At 39.0% G+C, this 23,034-nt stretch overlaps 1 protein-coding gene across 2 annotated transcripts in view; it reads left to right on the top strand.

The window, feature by feature from the left end:
* The window catches only part of edar (ectodysplasin A receptor), a 57,211-nt gene extending 34,537 nt beyond the window's left edge, over positions 1-22,674 (top strand). Inside the window, exons 6-12 of one of the 2 annotated variants that reach the window (XM_077215310.1) lie at positions 4,659-4,742; positions 6,466-6,591; positions 7,538-7,612; positions 10,700-10,772; positions 16,961-17,150; positions 19,300-19,360; positions 21,175-22,674. In XM_077215310.1, the coding sequence (XP_077071425.1) occupies positions 4,659-4,742; positions 6,466-6,591; positions 7,538-7,612; positions 10,700-10,772; positions 16,961-17,150; positions 19,300-19,360; positions 21,175-21,518 (953 nt within the window). In that variant the 3' untranslated portion in view covers positions 21,519-22,674. The remainder of the gene's footprint in view (positions 1-4,658; positions 4,743-6,465; positions 6,592-7,537; positions 7,613-10,699; positions 10,773-16,960; positions 17,151-19,299; positions 19,361-21,174) is intronic. The other variant, XM_077215309.1, reaches the window with a different exon arrangement.
* The last annotated feature ends 360 nt before the right edge of the window (positions 22,675-23,034 follow it).

The raw sequence follows: 23,034 nt of genomic DNA, 5'->3' as shown, positions 1-23,034 counted from the left end.
ACAGAAAGTAGCAGCGAGTATTTTTCATTGCTGAATTAGTGCTGTAAATAATGATGTCTGGTTTCCATTCTAGGTTTTGTGGGGTTGATTTTATTTAGGATAAAATGTCATCGTTTGTGGAAGAGAGGGAACAAATTAACTCCAGGTTTCACCGACGGAAAGACAGCCAGGCTTTTTATTGTTTTGTTTTGCTAATTTCTTTTCTTTTTTTTTTTAAATCGCAGTTTGTTCTCAACCAGATTTCGGCCTTGTTGCACTGCACATCTGTGATGTTTCTTCAGAAAAGGAGGAAAAGAAAATTAAACTGAATGAAACCTTATTGTAAAGTGTTACAATTAATTTTAAAAAAAATAAGCATCTTGTTTTCCTGTATGAATATCCAAACATTCTTAAATCAAGATTAATCTTGCTCAAAACAAGAAAAATATTTGTGAATGGAGTAAGAAAAATAATCTTGTAAAATGTATTTTATTTTTATGACCTCATTAGTAGATATTTGTTATTTTTTTAATCTTAAACAATCTTCAGTAATTTTGCTTTTCCAGTAAATGTATCTTAATTTAAGAATGTTTAGATATTTGTACTGGAAAACAAGAAGAACATCATTTATTGCAGTGCATTAACTAATGTTAACTCTTGTTTTTAAAGATGCGTTAGTAAACGTTGAGATTAACATTAACTGAGGTTAGTAAATGCTGTAGAAGTGTTGTTCATGGTTAGTTCATATTAACTAACTCATTTTAAAAAGGAAGCCTGTTGTAAAGTATTGTAAAGTGTTACCAATATTTGTAATATATCAAACACTGTAAAATAAATATATTGCTCCGATTAGTTATCACAACTTAAAATTTAACGTTAGAATAAGTAATAACTTAAAATTTTAAGTTTAGTTAAATTTTTGTTTAGTTGGATATTTCAACAAATTTTAAGTCAAGCACAAACATTTTAAATCGAAACAACATTGTATTACTTATTCTAATGTTTAAATTTTTAGTTGTGATAACTAATTTATTTGCATACACTGTGTAAATCTGAGAGCTGAAATGTTTTGTGAAGCACGTCTGCGCCGGTCCAGGGGTTTTTGCTGCCTCTTTAATTGTTTTCTATATTGTGTGGTGACAGAAATGAAGTAGGTGGGAATGATATTTAATTAAAAAAACGTAACAAACAGGCCCTTTAAAGCTCTGAAACTATGCAGAGAGTCGCTCGGGTGAAGACATGCTCACACTCGCCAGGTAATCTGCAAATTATGCTCGCCCGCAGCGCAGGTTGTGTCCAATAATTAAGAGTTTTGAGGAAATAAAAAGATTATTAACTTGCTGCTGCTTGCATTTCACAGTGGTGAAACTCAAGCGTTTTCTGTCCACCAGCGGACCTCACACATGCCAACATGTGATTCCAATAAAAGCGCATGAAGTCTCTGTTAGCATCGCATGTTTCACTGTTTTCAGTCGCCGGTCACGTATAATGTGATCGAGCTGAAACCTTCTGATCATGTGCATTTAATAAGACAAGATAGGCTTTATTTAATGATGTTGTTGAGTGCTGTTTCTCCTGTGACATCAGATTTATAATGGATTGTAATGAACAGCCCTAGAGCTGTAATAATGAGTAAGTCAGACCTCAGCTTTCTGCCAAATGACTGATCGGGTTTCAGCGAACCATCCTTACGCCATGTATTACATTTACAATGTGTTTGACACTCTCAATGAGAAAGAAATAAGCAAAGACGTCAAACGAATGAGAACTCTGACAAATTGTGCTGTTCGTGTGGGAGCTGTTTGCTTTTCAGATCAGTTGCTCGTAATTAAATCAATACTTCGAGTGACTCGTGTAGCTGTAAAAAACACTCGTTGATTAAAACACTTTTGAAGAGGCAGATTTGTGTTCGAGCCCATTAAGACTGTTAGTGTGCCATATTTAATGTTGGATTGTTATACAGTAAATGCCATGCTGAATTAAATTATACTCCATCAAACAACATTTCCACTTAAAGTGAAGAAAAATGAAGTAATTTTCAACTACAGTAAAGAATGTCATCATCACATTATGGTAATTCGGCCAGAAAGATTTTACAGACTGAAATGAAAGCCGTACTTATATTTTTTAACATTGTCACTTAAATGATGGCTAATTACATTTGGAAAAATGTTAAACACATCCGACTCTTTTCCAACCGATTGTATCTTCATTGATGCATACTATACAAACAACAGGCGACATTTAAATCTCTTATTTGAACAAATAGGCGACATTTAAATTTCTTATTTGAACAAAATCGAGTGACATTTAAATCTCTCATTTGAACAAAATTGAGCGACATTGAAATCTCTTATTTGAACAAAATCGGGCGACATTTAAATCTCTTATCTGAACAAAATCGGGCGACATTTAAATCTCTTATCTGAACAAAATCGGGCGACATTTAAATCTCTTATCTGAACAAAATCGGGCGACATTTAAATCTCTTATCTGAACAAAATCGGGCAACATTTAAATCTCTCATTTGAACAAAATCGAGCGACATTTAAATCTCTCATTTGAACAAAATCGGGCGACATTTAAATCTCTTATCTGAACAAAATCGGGCAACATTTAAATCTCTCATTTGAACAAAATCGAGCGACATTTAAATCTCTTATCTGAACAAAATCGGGCGACATTTAAATCTCTTATCTGAACAAAATCGGGCAACATTTAAATCTCTCATTTGAACAAAATCGGGCGACATTTAAATCTCTTATCTGAACAAAATCGGGCAACATTTAAATCTCTCATTTGAACAAAATCGATCGACATTTAAATCTCTCATTTGAACAAAATTGAGCGACACTTAAATCTCATTTGAACAAAATCGGGCGACATTTAAATCTCTTATCTGAACAAAATCGGGCAACATTTAAATCTCTCATTTGAACAAAATCGATCGACATTTAAATCTCTCATTTGAACAAAATTGAGCGACACTTAAATCTCATTTGAACAAAATTGGGCGACATTTAAATCTATTATTTGAACAAAATCGGGCGACATTTAAATCTCTTATTTGAACAAAATTGGGCGACATTTAAATCTCTTATTTGAACAAAATTGGGCGACATTTAAATCTCTCATTTGAACAAAATCGAGCGACATTTAAATCTATTATTTGAACAAAATTGAGCGACACTTAAATCTCATTTGAACAAAATCGGGCGACATTTAAATCTATTATTTGAACAAAATCGAGCGACATTTAAATCTCTCATTTGAACAAAATCGATCGACATTTAAATCTCTCATTTGAACAAAATTGAGCGACACTTAAATCTCATTTGAACAAAATTGGGCGACATTTAAATCTATTATTTGAACAAAATCGGGCGACATTTAAATCTCTTATTTGAACAAAATTGGGCGACATTTAAATCTCTCATTTGAACAAAATCGAGCGACATTTAAATCTATTATTTGAACAAAATTGAGCGACACTTAAATCTCATTTGAACAAAATCGGGCGACATTTAAATCTATTATTTGAACAAAATCGGGCAACATTTAAATCTCTCATTTGAACAAAATCGGGCGACATTTAAATCTATTATTTGAACAAAATCGGGCGACATTTAAATCTATTATTTGAACAAAATCGGGCGACATTTAAATCTCTTATCTGAACAAAATCGGGCGACATTTAAATCTATTATTTGAACAAAATTGAGCGACACTTAAATCTCATTTGAACAAAATCGGGCAACATTTAAATCTCTCATTTGAACAAAATCGGGCGACATTTAAATCTCTTATCTGAACAAAATCGGGCGACATTTAAATCTCTCATTTGAACAAAATCGGGCGACATTTAAATCTATTATTTGAACAAAATCGGGCGACATTTAAATCTATTATTTGAACAAAATCGGGCGACATTTAAATCTCTCATTTGAATAAAATCGGGCGACATTTAAATCTCTCATTTGAACAAAATCGGGCGACATTTAAATCTATTATTTGAACAAAATCGAGTGACATTTAAATCTATTATTTGAACAAAATTGAGCGACATTTAAATCTATTATTTGAACAAAATCGGGCGACATTTAAATCTCTCATTTGAACAAAATCGGGCGACATTTAAATCTATTATTTGAACAAAATCGGGCGACATTTAAATCTCTCATTTGAACAAAATTGAGCGACTCTTAAATCTCATTTGAACAAAATCGGGCGACATTTAAATCTCTCATTTGAACAAAATCGGGCGACATTTAAATCTCTCATTTGAACAAAATTGAGCGACACTTAAATCTCATTTGAACAAAATCGGGCGACATTTAAATCTATTATTTGAACAAAATCGGGCGACGTTTAAATCTCTCATTTGAACAAAATCGGGCGACATTTAAATCTCTCATTTGAACAAAATTGAGCGACACTTAAATCTCATTTGAACAAAATCGGGCGACACTTAAATCTCTTATCTGAACAAAACGTAACAACATTTTAATCTTGCTCTATACGCTAAAGCCAAAAGGCGATATATATATATATATGTGTGTAAGTATAAATTTCTGTAAAGCTGCTTTGAAACCGTTGTGTGTTTTCAGGATGGCCATTGCAGCTGACTCTTCATCAAACGATTGTGATGTTATTGAACCAGTAACTCTCTTGTTTTATAGGCATGCGATCCACACCACCATCATCAGGTCAAGCTCCCAGTGTGTCGTCCAGCAGCACCACTGTATTCCAGCAGCCGGAGAAAGGTGAAGGCATGCTGGGAAATTACTGATCACATGATCTCCGATGACATAGATCGTTCTGTTTCATATAATTGGAGCAGATTTAAAATCCCTGTAACATGCTTTAAAGGTGCAGTGTGTAATTTTTAGCTGCATCTAGTGGTGATGTTGTGAATTGCACCCAACAGAAGTTACGGTGGCCGACAGTAAAAGATGTCGTCGTCTGAGACAGCAGAGAGTAGTCAGTTAAACAATAAGGTTTCTTTACAAAGATTATGAAATTATGTCCACTTAATTATTCAGTAAAACGATATGTTATTGCGAATACTACTTATCACTAGGCAGCGTTTCCATTACAGATTTTTTTTCTCTAAATGTCGACAAAGAACTATTGCGAAATGACGGCGTTTCAATCAACCGATGTTATGCACCTAAAATTTCATTTTTTCCTCTCACGATAAGTCATTCCAAAATGTTGCTTTATATGGTTTACGTACATCCCAGCCACTGCACTGGCCATAATTATTAATCGAAGGAGATGTGTGTGTGTGTGTGTGTGTGTGTTATCCAGCATTAATGACATGTAAAAGACACTTATACTTGAGAGCGGCACATATGAGGAGTTTCTGAGCGTTTCTCCCTCAGATCTGCTTCGAGGCTTTGATTGTGGCATTTCTTTGAGGTTTAGAATCCAATTTTTCTGTAATTCTTTTGTCTTTTATGAATGAAATAAAGAACTCTGTCTCGTATTCTGTCCAAACACACCGCGTCATCTACGTCAGGTGACCTGTAAATGTGCAAAAACTGTTTCCATTGCAGTTTTACTAAATATATCTTTTTCGAATTACCTGAAAAACCACCTCATGCAAGCCTAAAAACTTTTTTGCGATAAATGGGAGTTTTTGCGAAATTGACGTGTTTCCATCGGGCGTATTTTTTAATTCGCAATTTCAATTTGCGCAATTTACAGGGTAATAGAAACGCGGCTATTGTGTCAGTGTTTTATTCGCTGACTTTAGCTAGCTTCTTTGCACCAAGAAGTAAGTAGATAGAAATGGCTCATTCTAAGGTAATAAAAACATAACGGTTCATTAAGTAAGGTCTTTATACACCACTGAAAACATAGTTATATATATGATATTGCATTTCTGTCAACAGATCCTCCTAAATATTACCAGAGGTGTAAAGTCCAGGGGTTAGAAAGTAAAACTCCTGCTATATGTTTATTCCACTCATGAATTCGTCAGCTGATTTCACTCATTAGTTCTCCTGACTGAAGAACTGTGGTAATTAGCAAATCCAGGTGATTGGAACAAAATACTGATTAGGACTTTTACTTTCTAACCCCTGGACTTTACACCTCTGGTAATATTTAGGAGGATCTGTTGACAGAAATGCAATATCATAAACATAACTATGTTTTCAGTGGTGTATAAAGACCTTACTTAATGAACCGTTATGTTTTTATTACCTTAGAATGAGACATTTCTATCTACTTACTTCTTTGTGCAAAGAAGCTAGCTAAAGTCAGCGAATAAAACACTGACACAATAGCCGCGTTTCCATTACCCTTCAAATATGCCTAATGGAAACACTTCAATTTCGCAAAAACTCCAATTTATCGCCATTTATTGAATATTACACAATGCACCTTTTAATAAAGCAGCTACAACATTCACTGTTAATAATAATAATATCAGAATAAACAATCATTTATAACTACATCGAATATTTTACTGTGTTCCAGATCCAACAGGACAAGGTCATCTAGCAACGGCCCTCATCATCGCAATGTCCACCATCTTCATCATGGCCATCGCTATAGTGATGATCATTATGTTCTACATCCTGAAGGCCAAACCCAGCGGACAAGGTTAGACGAAATATTGTTATTATACTAAATTACTAAAATCTTCTTTTATCTTTTTAATATCTACTGAGAACCACATGATGAATCGAAGTTCACAGTATCATACACACAACACTAATATAATGCAATAAACATTAATTTAACAACATATGTATAATAAAACCTTAACGTACATAACTGATTAGAAAGTAATTTCAATTATACAAACTTTAACAATATTTTACTGTAAAATTCCATAAAGTATCCCATACAATCTAATGCAGTTTTTCACTTTATACGGTATGGTAAGGGAAGAAGTTGCCGTTAACTAATTATTAGTCTTTATCCTTAAAATTACGATCATTATTACAGGAAAATTTGGCTTTCAAAACATTTCCTTCGCTTCAAAGCAGCTTCACGGTAATAAACATGAAAATAACGGAATCAATTATGTAAACCATCAAATATGAGACAAATTCAAGTTCTGCAGCTCAATGGTATTGTTTCTCGTCTCGAATCCATCATGAATCTGTGTGTGTGTGTGTGTGTGTGTGTGTGTGTGTGTGTGTGTGTGTGAAGTGGTGAGTGAGCGTGTGTGTGTGTGTGTGTGTGTGAGTGAGTGAGAAGTGGTGAGTGTGTGAGTGAGAAGTGGTGAGTGTGTGTGTTTGTGTGAGTGTGAGCGTGTATGATTGTGTGTGAGTAAGCGTGTGTCTGTGTGTGTGTAAGCGTGTGTCAGTAAGCGTGTGTCAGTAAGCGTGTGTGTGTGTAAGCACGCGCAAGTGTGTGTGTCTCAACGTTCCTCATAAATGATGTGTGTTCATTATCCACAGGGAAGCTCTGACCACAGTTTAAAGGCTTTCTGCTCAACATTTACTTGATCATTACCATATTTCAAAGTCTTTCTTATTGCTCCAGTCGTTTAATGAACAACAGTGTGTTGTGAAGCTAACCAAACACGTTTCTTTCCCAGCATGCTGCTCTGGACAAATAATAAAGACTGTGGAAGCCCAAACAAACAAACTGGAGGAGAAGAAAGAGGTTCAAGGTGAGAGAACGCTCCGGGCGACATCTCTAGGTGTTAAACTGCTAAAATAAAATGTCCTGTTTGAATTATTTTCCTCATATTCTCCATTGTTGCGGCTCCTCTCTTCCCACTCTGTCAGTAACGCTCCGTTTACTTCCTGTCTCTATGAAGCCCCTCCTTCTGAAAAGCACACTGTGCTCTGATTGGTCGGCTGGAGCAGTGTGTTGTGATTGGTCGAGCGATTTGAGCGTGTTTGAGATGTCCCGCCCCTTACCATAACATCCAGTTTCAACCATAGACTAAAAAAATATGTATGTAGCGTCCGTGACGTCACCCGTTGGTTTCTGAAGAGAATTTTTGAAGTCTAAAGTGGGCAGAGCCGGCCGTCGCCATCTTGGCAGCGCGTCACTCCTGAATGGGAGTGAAAATGGGCACAAATGCGGGATTAGCTGAGGTGACGTGACGCTAACAGACAGCAGACAAACGGCTAGTAGTGACATCAGAGGCAATCCACCTGTCACTCAAGTGGCCATGCCCTTAATTATGCACAACTTTAAGGCTTAATATAATATAAACGGATGAGTTATAAAAGAATTCACCCCTCTCACATTTGTCATTAAAGGCAAAAATAGCTATATAGACCAAAACCACTTTTTGCACCAGGCTGTAAACATGTTCTTTTCTGCTGTAAAGTTGAGCATTTTAACATGGGGGTCTATGGGATTAACTCTCTTCTGCAGCCTGTCTCTAGTGGCCAGTCGATGAATTGCAGTTTAAGTCACTTCAGTGTTGGACTCAAGAGAGAAACCGGAAGATTGCCGCTTGGTTTCAACACACTACTAACTAACTCAGCCAGACCCGCCCCTTTATTCTGCGTATTAATTATTGAAATGAGGAATATTATGGCTTGTTCGTTCCCGGAAGAAACTCAAGACTACAATGGAGGCGTTTCAGAGAGTTCAGAAACACGGATATAGAGGATAATAGAGACTTTTTTTATGCTCAAACAGAAACATTACACACTAAAAACAGACAAACATGCAGAAAAGCCGAACAGCAGCACTTTAAGAGGATCCGACGGGACGAGGTGAACGCTCATAATAGAGGGATAATCAGGAATGCTGCGTTCTCGCTGACGGCACTGAATGTTTTCAACACGTTCTACATTCATCCTGGAGAAAAAACCCTCAAAATTACATTTCAGGAATGACAGTTTCACTCACTCTCACTGCGTCTCGTTTAGTGCTCAGTCAGTCGCTCTAAAGGCCCGTTCACACCAAGAACAATAAATACAACCATAAATATAGTCCACACTACAACTATTATGAAAACTGCACAGAGAAACAATATCATTGAAATCATTTTCAGAATGATTTTTTTCCAGCTGAAAAAAACTGACAGCTAATCAGAATCCATCCTGCTTTAAAGAGCTCAAGCATTTAGCGGCAAACGACAAAACCTGAAAGCTTATAATAAACAGAACAAGATGGACGCTAATATAGTTATCGTTATCTTTATAGTTATTGTTCTCGGTGTAAACGGGCCTTAAGACGAGTTGAAATACATAGCGCACTTTATTATTATTTAAAAATTGTATTATTAATATTAATGGCGAAACCAAAGTGAATAAAGAAATATAGCTATTTTAAGACAAAAATTAAAAAAATGCATTCTTAAATCCATGAGTTTAACCTTTCTCTGAATAAAAACGTGATCTTTTTACGTTAAAAACAGCGCAGTCCAGTAAAATTAGTTTATTGGTGTTTTATGCATGAATTATGAATTCATTATGCATTAAAAATTTAAGCTGTTTACGAACTAATACATTCAAGTTCCTGATCAGAATACAAAAATAGCATTTATTCGTTTGCCAGACGCTGTTATGTAAAGCACTGTGATCTGCTGTTTAACTACAGGAACTGATTTGAGCTGGAAATCACATGATGTTTTCTGCCTGTGTGATGTCAGCATTACAGCTGCGAGCACGAGCCGATCTTACATGTATTCTGTTATTATTATAAGTGGCTTAGTCAAGAATATCTGTTGGGAATTAGCGTGGGGATTAACGCCTGTACAGTATTAATATTGTGACATACAGTAACATTCTGCTATTCTTTTGCTTTAATCTTTAACTTTCAGGACTGTTTATGTTGAATTTGTCCTTTTCTAAATGTTGATATCATTCATTAGGGCTGCATGATTCATCAAAATAAAACCAGACTCATAGTTATGGCTTGGTACAACTATTAAATTGCTACGGTTGCAATTTAATTTAATTTAATAAATATATGCACTGTGTTTTTCAGAGTCAAGCACTGTGTTCATTTACACGCGAGCCGCTCACGTTCAATATATCATTCTTCTTAAATACTTTACATTTAAATATTGCAATAGTAGTATTTCCCATTTTGTTTTTATTTAATTATTTATATATATATTGTATTAATAATAATAATAATAATAATAATATTTATGATGATAAGTATTATTATTATTATTATCATTATTATTATTATTATTATTAACATGATTGTTAATATTATTAATATTATTGTTATTATTCTGATTATTAATATTATGAACATTATTTGTATTGTATTATTATTATGAACATTATTAATATTATTATAATTATAGACAACATTATTGTTATTATTATAATAAACATCATTATTAATAATATTAGAATTAACATTATTATTATTTTTAACATTATTATTAACATTTTTGTTGTTGTTGTTGTTGTTATGATTATATTATTATTACAAATATTATAATTATCATTATTAACATTATTATTATTGTTATTTTATAACCAAATTGATATACATTTTATCACAAAATTTTGGCTAAATTGTTCAGCTCGACAAACACACAGATTTTATTTTTTCAGTAGCATTTTTAATTGCAATCTTAATTTTTTCCCAAAGCACACAGCCCTATTTTCCACCATGATATTTCATCCCTTCACATTTGTAATATTGGTTATATAGTTCTCATGGCTAATATTTTGGCCCTTTTCATCTTCTTGATCTCATTACTGCAGTTTTTGAAATCTGATCTGAGATAAACGAGAACGTCGCTGATCTTTAATCACTGTCTTTCCAGAAAACGTCGTGATTTTTGCAGAGAAGGATGAATTTGATAAGCTCAAGCCTTCATCTCCAAAACCAGTCAAGAGGTGAGTCTTTACACAACTGAAGTAAACCGCGTCAGTCAGTGGCTCTCAAACACGCGTATCACACGGCTCTGTGGAATACTCGATTCTGATTGGTCAATCGCACAGATAACACCAGAAACACAGGCTCATCCGGGTCACTGAAGTCAGCAGCGCTATACACTCGCTAGGAACGGGTTTTCTGACATTTTTGTGTCGAGTTATTTAAAATGCCATCCAGTATCATGGACTCGCTCTCTTGTTTCATTCAAACTGCCATTTTATGACTATTGTTTTGTACACTGTTGGATTATAAGACACAAACAAGTACGATTTTAAAACGGTTTAATCTGAAATCAATATCTCTTATCTCCTTAATTGTTTATGTGTTGAAATGCTGTGTAATAAGTGTTATGACTGTATATCGCATCTCTTGTCGCTGAAACTGCTCTCTCCACGAAGCTTTGCGTTTAAAGAGCTAATAAAATATATCTACTCAGATCATTATTTAATGTCTAATTATTTACTGATGTGGCAAGTAGGCGTGTAATAAGCGGGATAATGTACATCCAGCCGTTTGTTATCCAAGAATAAACCCATTTGTTATATAATATGGATGTCCATTATCCAAGTAAGCCACGATTTGGCCGTCTGAGACACATTTTGCAAATGCTGAAAAAATCCTCTGATCCTAAAGGCTCAAATCTGAAGTCTTTGATCGCTAGTTTGACGTGTTCACTGACAGCAGATTAATGACCGCTGAGATCAGATTTGACCTCAGATTAAATATAAGCGTTGACTCTCAGTCCTGCAGTGTGACTCTCCTACGACCACCGTCAGTGTCCTTGTTTTTCAAGACAAGCCGCGACCGAAATGAACATTAGAGATTTCTTCGTAGCCACCGTTTCAACGTACATGTCATTGATTGATGATGTAAAACTCCAGACACGTTTTCATTTTACGCGTCTTGACTGTCGTACAGTCTGACATTACTGTAAACTGAGATCTTACAGTGTGACATGACTTACAGAGAGGATCATGTTCGTACAATCTGACAAGCAACAATCGTAAAGGAATATAAGAAATCGCACAGTATGCACCCAGTTTTACTTAAAGCTACAATATGTAAAAAAAAATTACCACTAGGGGTCGCTAACTTCTTACAATAATAAAAGGCGCAGGTTTATGACGCAGTGATAAGCTGAATGATGGGACTTGCTGTCAAGCTGATGGATGTAATAATGTTTATGGATGAGTGAAAACATTCATGTTTTTTAACATAACAGTGGTATGAAGCAGGTTGCGTTTCCTAATAAGAGACAGATATCACACGCGAGTCCCGCGGATATAAAGGAATAAGGACATTTAATTCTACCGAACTAACGTTACCCGCAAGTGCTGGATTACTACTCACACAGGTCAGTTTATTAGATTAATTAAACTTGTGAGATAACGCAGCGCGTCTAACGTTGCACTATCACAATAAACGGCATTTAAATGTGTGTTGAAAGTTATAATGTTATTCTATGTGTTAGTTCGTTTGCTATATGAAACTAGCATAAGCTAGATCAACATTGGAATAACATACTGATCATATTCTAACATTTCATCATGTGTGAGCTATATAACATTGATTTGTACATCTGCTCATCTGTCTTATAAAGTACATGCAAGAGCGGTGTCGCTGTCAAGTCGTGACTCGTGAAGCTCTGTCAAGTCCAAGTTAGTCGCGGACGCTAGCTCTCGGCATCTCGAAAACGCCACGCCGATATTGATCCTTATTTTAGTTCTCATTGTTTGTCCCAAAGTCTGCTTGCCATGGTCTATAATGTTTGAACGAAACAAGAACAGCGTGCCGCTAAACGTTACGCACTACGCAGTTGTCCACGTCTGTCGTCTGTCTGGCTACGGCAGAACGAGCGGAAACCGAGGATAGCGCGGATATTGCGTTATTGACAGGCGATATTTTTTTCCGGGACGGCCAATTATTTAAAATTGGAATTTCTCTGAAATAAAAAATCTTTGGAGACTTTTGGGATATTGTAAGTACACAAATGCAGGAAATATATCACACTGTGCAAGTGATTTTGGGATATTTTATTACAAAATTCTTAAATATTGTACCTTTAAAGGTGCTGTATGTAACTTTTTCATTCTACTAAAGCATAAAAATAACATATGTTCGCATATATTGAGGAAACATGCTAAGTTCACATACTCGTTTCCTTGAAAAACACTTTATTTTACTTTCAAATGTGCGTTTCCAGGCTGGGATGTTTGTTATTGTTTTGGTCTGTGAAACTGCACGTTGCCAGATTTTCAATGTCCATTGCGCTCGTTCCTGTAGCGTGTTCAAACTGGCGTCGAGTCTGAGGAGGCGGGAGAAACGACGATCTCCGATATTTTAAATTGGACTGCAGTACCTATTTCCACCACTAGTTGTAATTCTTCCAGACTGCTCCTTTAAAGCAGCACTATGCAGTTTTTTTAGCTTAACTGAACAGATTCGGAGTTATTGGAATGGTTATATGACTCTTTTTGGGTTTAATGGTGGCCGTGTCGCCCCCCTCTGGTGCCTGTGAGTGGAAAAACCGCACTTGCAACTTTGGGCCGTCAGGAAGTATCGCGTGATTTCATCTCGCGATGTAACGAATTGCTTTAGGGCACTGCACACATTACACGCATACACGCCCCCATCCAGGATCCGGCTAGCTATAAGAACAACTATCATCATGGCTAAACCGGCATATAAGAAGCAGAAAGCTAGAAAAGCATTGTCGGAGGAACAGAGAAAGAGGAAACGGCAGACTCACCGAGCAAGGAGTCAGACACGAGTACACATCGGATCTGCGTTTTCAGAATGGCGAAAAAAACGAAGCGCGCGCGGTCGGAAGAGTCTAGAAAAAGGTAACGAGAATCTGACAGCGCTAGGAACTGGACAAGAGTCCCACTCGCTCAGGCTTTCCCTGTTAAAGTTGATTCCTGCGATTATCATGAGAACAGTTGTCAATATCTCACATAATTATCAGGACATAAATAAGCCTACATGTTGTAAATAGTGTAAATGAGCGCAATTTGCAAACTATTATGATAAATTGCAATAATCATGTCTAACGACATCATAACGGATGTTACGAAATAATGTGACGTAGGCTCAGGTAAGCCTAACGCAGTAGACTACTTTATTATTATAAAGTGCAGAGGCCGTGAGTGCAGATACGCTCTGCGTGAGTTGTATTTACGACAGTAACGTTAAATACAAGTACTCTACAGCGACTCTAGGGATCGCTGTTTGACAAAAACAGAAATCCTGCATAGTGCCGCTTTCAAGTAGTGATGGGCATTCCGGCTCTTTTTCGTTAGCCGGGTCGTTTGACTCACAAACGGCTCTTTAAAAAAAATTATGTTTGACTATGATAGGTGTGAAAACAATTCTGATTAAATTATTAAATGAAATCATACTCACAATTTCTTTAAGAATGCATTGATTTGTTAAGAAAAAAGAATACTATTAAACATTTGCATTTAAATTACAACTTTTTAATGTATAGAAACAACAATACAATCTGAATCTGAACAACATAATAGAACCCATATTAAAGAAAAATAAATAACTGAAAGGATTAAACTGGTCGCTCTTTTTCTCTCTTTTGTATTGGCATTGGGGTGATGATGGCGCAGTGGATAAGACACATGCCTTTGGTGTGAGAGACCCGGGTTCGAATCCACTGTGAGACACCAATGTGTCCCTGAGCAAGACACTTAACCCCTAGTTTCTCCAGAGGCGTGCGACATCTGACATATCTAGCAATTGTAAGTCACTTTGGATAAAAGCGCAGTCAGCTAAATGAATAACTGTAAATGTAAATATTATAACCAGCATGAACTATCTCACTAGTTATGTTTTGTATAACTAGCATGAACACACACACACACACAATGCTGATCATATTTTTATTTTTATTATATTGCATTCAGAAATGCACGCTGCCTTACTTTAGAGGGGCTGATGCGGTTTCTAGGCCCCTCCCTCCTGCCGTATAATTGGTTGACACCTCGTGTATGATTGACAGGAACAGAATGTGAGGCTGATCAGACAATCGAAACGAATGTGTGCGCCTTTAGGCTATAAAATAATTTTTTTGTTCTTTGAATTAGTCACTAATTATAAATAAAATAAAATTCATTATTACATTATTATTCAATTTCTATAGGCTATATTTTTTAAAATAGAGTCGGCTCTTCAGATATGTGTGACCCATCACTACTTTAAAGGCCTCGTACACAGAGGCGTCGAGCCGGAGAGAATGTGCCAGTGTATCTCGGCCGCCGCAAGACGTGTTTGAGCAGCGACTCGGACTGGAAACATTATGTGTCTCACACACACACACACACGGATGAGGTCGATGAACACAGATCCAGCCTGAGGAGATCTTCAGCTTCATCTCAGACAAACACAATCAAGTGTGTGATAATTAAGCGGCGGCGCAGCCAGGTGAAAATAGCTCTGCTTCAAAAACATAAGATGACACCTTTATGCCTCAAACCTTTTTTGAGGCGCAGCAAAAGCTTCAATTATGAAGTAAAACTGCTTTCCTGAAAACTATGGGTGCAATCATGTCACAATATATCGCATATTGTGTATTGTTCACCCAAAATAAAAATGTCTGTGTGAGAAAAATTTAAGTTTACAGAGTTTTAGAGTCAGTACTACATTAAACTACTATATATAATGTTGTACAAGCACATTCGTCTAAACAATTCTGTGTTTTCAGCTTCAGAATCATGAATATTTTTAATTCGGTGTCTCTATTGTCCTGCATTGGGTTTCCAGCACCAAGTCCAAGACTATTCATTTACACACACAATGTAAAACCAAATTTAGCATTTTAATCAACAGTTCGTTTTTTGTTAACGTTATATCAGGAGTATCGCAATAATATCGTATCGTGATATGTATCGAATCGTGACATGAGGGTATCGTTACACTCCTAGTGAATACTAAACGTTAGTTAAATGAGAACTGCATTACATCATTAGTTGATAAATGTTGGTGATGATCTAATATATGAGTAGAGCAGCGAGTGTTACAGACGTGAGATTCGAGAGCCAAGCCAGCGCAGGTATCGAGTGTCTGAAAACAATGACATTCTGTGTGTGTCTCTGAGCCGTCTTTGTGTTTGGAGGAAATATAACTGTGATCTGAAAACAACAGGCTAGTCAGAGCATATAAACCACCAGAAGCAGAAGCGTCCAAATCAGGCTCTTTCATCAGCTTTACTCAGAGAATACACTCATGACTGTCAAATAACATGAAAATAATGACCGGATTTCAGGATGGACCGTTTCTCGATCTGCTACGCTAGCGGACTAAAGTGATGTTTGCTTTTAATGACCCTAGTTGATTAAACCATAAAAATATTTAAAAAATGAGCGAAGAACAAAACACTAAACTTGGTATTTATCTGACAAAATTATTTAGCAAAACACAGGTTTGATTTTACTATGCAAAAACAAATTGCATAGAGAAACAAAAGGCTGATAGGAAAAAGCAAACATTGACTATAACATAATAAGTTATTAATATCTTGTTGGTTCTCTCTTGATTTTGCAACGTTTCATAATTTCTTTGTATGACAGCCTGGATAAAAATGATGTTGCACAATTTGTCATGTTTCATTGCGTTATTATCACTAATAAAATAAAAAGACTCCGACATAACTGCACAATATGCTTATAAAATCTTTAACACGTTTGTAATAATATTTGAATAAATGGTGGAGATTGACTTTTTGACTCCAAGTGCCATGATTTTCAAAACCTTTTTTAATTATAGGACTCATTTACTAATTACATTACTAAAGTCAAATCTTGTATCTGTTAATATTATTTAATGCGCTGTAAACTAACATGAACAAACCATGAGCAATGTTTTTTTACGGTAACTTTTCAAAAATTAATAAATGCTTTATGACATTCAAAGTCAAAATTGACAGTCGATCGCAGCGTCTCAAATGTTGGTTTGGTGTTTCTGAAAATCAAAGTGTGTGATCAGAAAGATTTGGTATAATTCCCTCCAGAAGCGTCTCACACACACACTAGTGTGTTCCCGAACACCAGCATCCGAACGCAAGAGAACACGACAGTGTTTATTGTTTGGTCTATGATCGTCTTCTCTCAGAATCGAACCCTGAGCGCTTGTTCTGTTGCAGTGAGAACGACGCGTCGTCTGAGAACGAGCAGCTCTTGAGTCGAAGCATCGACAGTGACGAGGAGCAAGCGCAGGACAAGCAGGGAGCCGCAGATCTGTGTCTTCTGTCTCTGGTGCATCTGACACGAGACAAAACCTGCTCCACACACACCGTCAACAACAACAACAACAACTGCAGCAGAGCCACCGGGGTCAGTGCCTACACACACACACACACACACACACACACACACACACCCTGTCAACAACAACAACTGCAGCAGAGCCACGGGGGTCAGTGCACACACACACACACACACACACACACACACACACACACACACACACACACACAGACACCATCAACAACAACAACAACTGCAGCAGAGCCACCGGGGTCAGTCCGCACACACACACACACACACACACACCCTGTCAACAACAACAACTGCAGCAGAGCCACCGGGGTCAGTGCGCGCACACACACACACACACACACACACACACACACACACACACACACACACACACACACACACACACACCCTGTCAACAACAACAACTGCAGCAGAGCCACGGGGGTCAGTGCACACACACACACACACACACACACACACACACACACACACACACACACACACAGACACCATCAACAACAACAACAACTGCAGCAGAGCCACCGGGGTCAGTCCGCACACACACACACACACACACACACCCTGTCAACAACAACAACTGCAGCAGAGCCACCGGGGTCAGTGCGCGCACACACACACACACACACACACACACACACACACACACACACACACACACACACACACACACCCTGTCAACAACAACAACTGCAGCAGAGCCACCGGGGTCAGTGCACACACACACACACACACCGTCAACAACAACAACAACAACTGCAGCAGAGCCACCGGGGTCAGTGCGCACACACACACACACACACACCCTGTCAACAACAACAACTGCAGCAGAGCCACCGGGGTCAGTGCACACACACACACACACACACACACACACCTTCAACAACAACAACAACAACAACTGCAGCAGAGCCACGGGGGTCAGTGCGCACACACACACACACACACACACACACTGTCAACAACAACAACTGCAGCAGAGCCACGGGGGTCAGTGCGCACACACACACACACACACACACTAACACACTCTCTCTCACACACACACACACACACACACACACACTAACACACTCTCTCTCACACACACACACAAACACTAACACACTCACATACTCTCTCTCACACACACACACACACAAACACACCGTCAACAACAACAACAACAACTGCAGCAGAGCCACGGGGGTCAGTGCGCACACACACACACACACACACACACCCTGTCAACAACAACAACTGCAGCAGAGCCACCGGGGTCAGTGCGCACACACACACACACACACACACCGTCAACAACAACAACAACAACTGCAGCAGAGCCACGGGGGTCAGTGCACACACACACACACACACACACACACACACACACACACACACCCTGTCAACAACAACAACTGCAGCAGAGCCACCGGGGTCAGTGCGCACACACACACACACACACACACACACACACACACACACACCGTCAACAACAACAACAACAACTGCAGCAGAGCCACGGGGGTCAGTGCACACACACACACACACACACACCAACAACAACAACAACAACTGCAGCAGAGCCACGGGGGTCAGTGCGCACACACACACACACACCAACAACAACTGCAGCAGAGCCACCGGGGTCAGTGCGCGCACACACACACACACACACACACACCGTCAACAACAACAACTGCAGCAGAGCCACGGGGGTCAGTGCACACACACACACACACACACACACACACCATCAACAACAACAACAACTGCAGCAGAGCCACCGGGGTCAGTGCACACACACACACACACCCCGTCAACAACAACACAACTGCAGCAGAGCCACCGGGGTCAGTGCGCGCACACACACACCATCAACAACAACAACAACTGCAGCAGAGCCACGGGGGTCAGTGCGCGTGCACACACACACACACACCGTCAACAACAACAACAACTGCAGCAGAGCCACGGGGGTCAGTGCACACACACACACACACACACACACCATCAACAACAACAACAACAACTGCAGCAGAGCCACGGGGGTCAGTGCGCGCGCACGCACACACACACACACACACACACACACATACACACACAGAGTAAAGACTGATAATGATCAGCGTTCAGATTGAAGCTTTGAGAAGTGTAAAGTATATCCTCAGGATTCAGATTCCTCTGCTCTCCGTCTAAATCATCCACACATTTCCTGTTTCTGCAGATTCACAGCCGAAGGAAAAAGATCCTGGACTTGTACACTAAAGCCTGCAGTGTTGCTGAGGGTGAGTGTGTGACTTCACTGCGCTGCAAACACACTCACACACTCACTACACACTTCAGCTACAGCTTGGAGGAAAATATCAGACCTGTTTGTGTTCATCCACTGGGCCAAATACATGTTACACCACTCGTGTTTATATATTACAATACATCAAATCATGAAGAATTCATCTTGCCACTTAGAGAATGAAAAGAGAATAAAGCAAGAGTGAGTCTTGGTGGCAAACATACTGATGTCATTGAAATGAAGTCAAAGCAAATGCATTTTAACTTTATTTATATAATAAATACATAACTCAAAATTAAATGTTTTGATTCTAAGGAATATAATACTTTTGTAAAATAAACAATTCTGGTAATATTATTAATACATATATTTAAAAATTATTTGGTAAAATTATCTAAATGATAAATATATAATTTAAAAAGAATTCAAAATGTACTATTAGTAGTAGTAGTATTAATTAGTATTATTATTGCTACATTTATTAAAATAATAATTATAATAGTAAATTAATAAATAATAAAATTAAAATAAAGTAATATTTAAAAAAATCAAAATGTAATTGATTGAAATGTTTGTTACAACAAACAGTTCTGGTGTACTGACACTACTATTACATTTTTTTTTTTTAAAGAAATAATAATAATAATTTAATATTCAAAAGTTCTGGTTCTGTTGTTATATTTATTATTATTATTATTATTATTATTACAGTTATTTTTCAAATAAAAGATAGTTCGTACATATTCATTTTTAATGGTCTAACTAATAATAATAATAGTGTTTCCTGATTATGATGATGATGATGATGATGATTAAGCGTTTTACTCCTGGGGCCTGTACCATGAAGGTAGTTAAACTCATAGTTACAGGATTAGTTTAGAGTTGACATAACCAAACCAATCCAACCAGGCTTTGTTGATACTATGATGCTGATCATCAACTTTCTCTGTCAACTCAGGCTTTGATCCTGAGTTTAGGAGCTTAAGTGTGACATCAGTAGCGAACAGCCAATCACACATTGAGAAAGAGTGAAACTGAGATTAATTTCTCGCGAGAGAAGCAGCGCAATTCACTTATTAAATAAAAGTATAAAAATAGTAAGAATTTAAACAAATTTACACAGCAAGAAGAAAACAGCTGTCTATGAAAGAGGACAACTAAAAGAAAAAGTCTTGCTATATCAGTGCAAGTAAAAGTTGTGAAGTTATTTTATACAGTTGATAAAGGTATAGAGAGAATTGAACATTTAAACTCACATGTAGTCATTTTATAGCTTTATCTATTGATGCTAAAGTGTATTTATATTACCTTTATATATTTATTCATTTAAACTGCGTAATAATAATTGATGAACTAAAATTGTACATCTGTGATTGATTAAGGGTATAATAATTACATTAATAAATTTGTATTGTTTAGATATTATTTTTCTAAATAAGCATCACTAAAAACCAGACGATTTTGTCTTTAAAAATCATTTGGTATGTAGTGACATTTAATTTGGAGTAGAAACAGGTGGAGTGACTTTATCGCATCAGACATGTCACTTTGCTCACAGCTGATTGGTCCAAGTTCGGTTTGCAACCTCTTACCTGGAACATCACCTGACCCGGACCAGGTTAGCCGTGGAGCGTAAGTTACTATGGCGATGAACACTGCTTAAAGCCAAACCACTTTCATGGTGCCTAAAACCCAGGGTTTTCGCAAACTAAACTGAAACATAGCTGGCTAGCCACCTAAACCGGCTTCATGGTATAGGCCCCTGGTGTTACTCTGATGTTGATGTTGTTGTTGTTGATGTTCTTGCAGGTCTGAGCCCGACGGAGCTGCCGTTCGACTGTCTGGAGCGCACCAGCCGGATGCTGAGCTCGACCTACAGCGCAGATAAAGCAGTGGTGAAGACGTGGCGGCACCTGGCGGAGAGCTTCGGGCTGAAGCGGGACGAGATCGGGGGCATGAGCGACGGCATGCAGCTCTTCGACCGCGTCAGCACCGCGGGTTACAGCATCCCGGACCTGCTGACCCGCCTCGTGCAGATCCAGCGGCTGGATGCCGTCGAGACCCTGTGCTCAGACATCCTCGGGGGCCCGGAGAACAGCGGCCCTGCATCGGCACACCATCACACACTGACGTCCCGCTGCGCTAGTGTCTGACACACACACACACACACAAAGACAACATCCTCGGGGGCCCGGAGAACAGCGGCCCTGCATCAGCACACCATCACACACTGACGTCCCGCTGCGCTAGTGTCTGACACACACACACACACACAAAGACAACATCCTCGGGGGCCCGGAGAACAGCGGCCCTGCATCGGCACACCATCACACACTGACGTCCCGCTGCGCTAGTGTCTGACACACACACACACACACAAAGACAACATCCTCGGGGGCCCGGAGAACAGCGGCCCTGCATCAGCACACCATCACACACTGACGTCCCGCTGCGCTAGTGTCTGACACACACACACACACAAACACAACATCCTCGGGGGCCCGGAGAACAGCGGCCCTGCATCAGCACACCATCACACACTGACGTCCCGCTGCGCTAGTGTCTGACACACACACACACACACGAAGACAACATCCTCTGGGGCCTGGAGAACAGCGGCCCGGCATCAACACACCATCACACACTGACGTCCCACTGCGCTAGTGTCTGACACACACACACACACGAAGACAACATCCTCGGGGGCCCGGAGAACAGCGGCCCGGCATCAGCACACCATCACACACTGACGACCCGCTGCGCTAGTGTCTGACACACACACACACACAAACACAACATCCTCGGGGGCCCGGAGAACAGCGGCCCGGCATCAGCACACCATCACACACTGACGTCCCGCTGCGCTAGTGTCTGACACACACACACACACACACAAACACAACATCCTCGGGGGCCCGGAGAACAGCGGCCCTGCATCAGCACACCATCACACGGCGACGTCCCGCTGCGCTAGTGTCTTACACACACACACAAAGACAACATCCTCGGGGGCCCGGAGAACAGTGGCCCTGCATCAACACACCATCACACGCTGACGTCCCGCTGCGCTAGTGTCTGACACACACACACACACACACGAAGACAACATCCTCGGGGGCCCGGAGAACAGCGGCCCTGCATCAACACACCATCACACGCTGACGTCCCGCTGCGCTAGTGTCTGACACACACACACACACACACACACACACGAAGACAACATCCTCGGGGGCCCGGAGAACAGCGGCCCTGCATCAGCACACCATCACACGCTGACGTCCCGCTGCGCTAGTGTCTGACACACACACACGAGGAGTCACACCTGTCGCCCCACTGCACCTCACCAGCGTCTGACACACACACATTGACATTTAACAGACGCTTTTATCCAAAGTGCGACAAACAGTATACAAGTGCTGTAACTCTGTTACTCCAGCACAGAACACATAGCAAGGTCCTTTTTCTTTCTTTTTTTTCAATCAGAAAAACAAAACAAATTGAATAGTATAGAATAGAATAGAAAAAGTAAGTGCTAGTATTAATTGGTCAGGTGCTTACGAAAAAGATGTCATTTTTTGAAAATGGCTAAAGACTGCTCGAATTGAGATGAACCACACACATGAAGAACACACACACACACAAAGAACCTGATCTGGACCACACCTGAAC

Source organism: Siphateles boraxobius, unplaced genomic scaffold (genome assembly GCF_051911475.1).
Source record: "Siphateles boraxobius isolate OS27281-9 unplaced genomic scaffold, OSU_SipBor_1 7, whole genome shotgun sequence".
Classification (NCBI taxonomy): Eukaryota; Metazoa; Chordata; class Actinopteri; order Cypriniformes; family Leuciscidae; genus Siphateles; species Siphateles boraxobius.
Note: the sequence above shows the minus strand (reverse complement) of the source record. Positions and strands in the feature narration are given on the sequence as shown.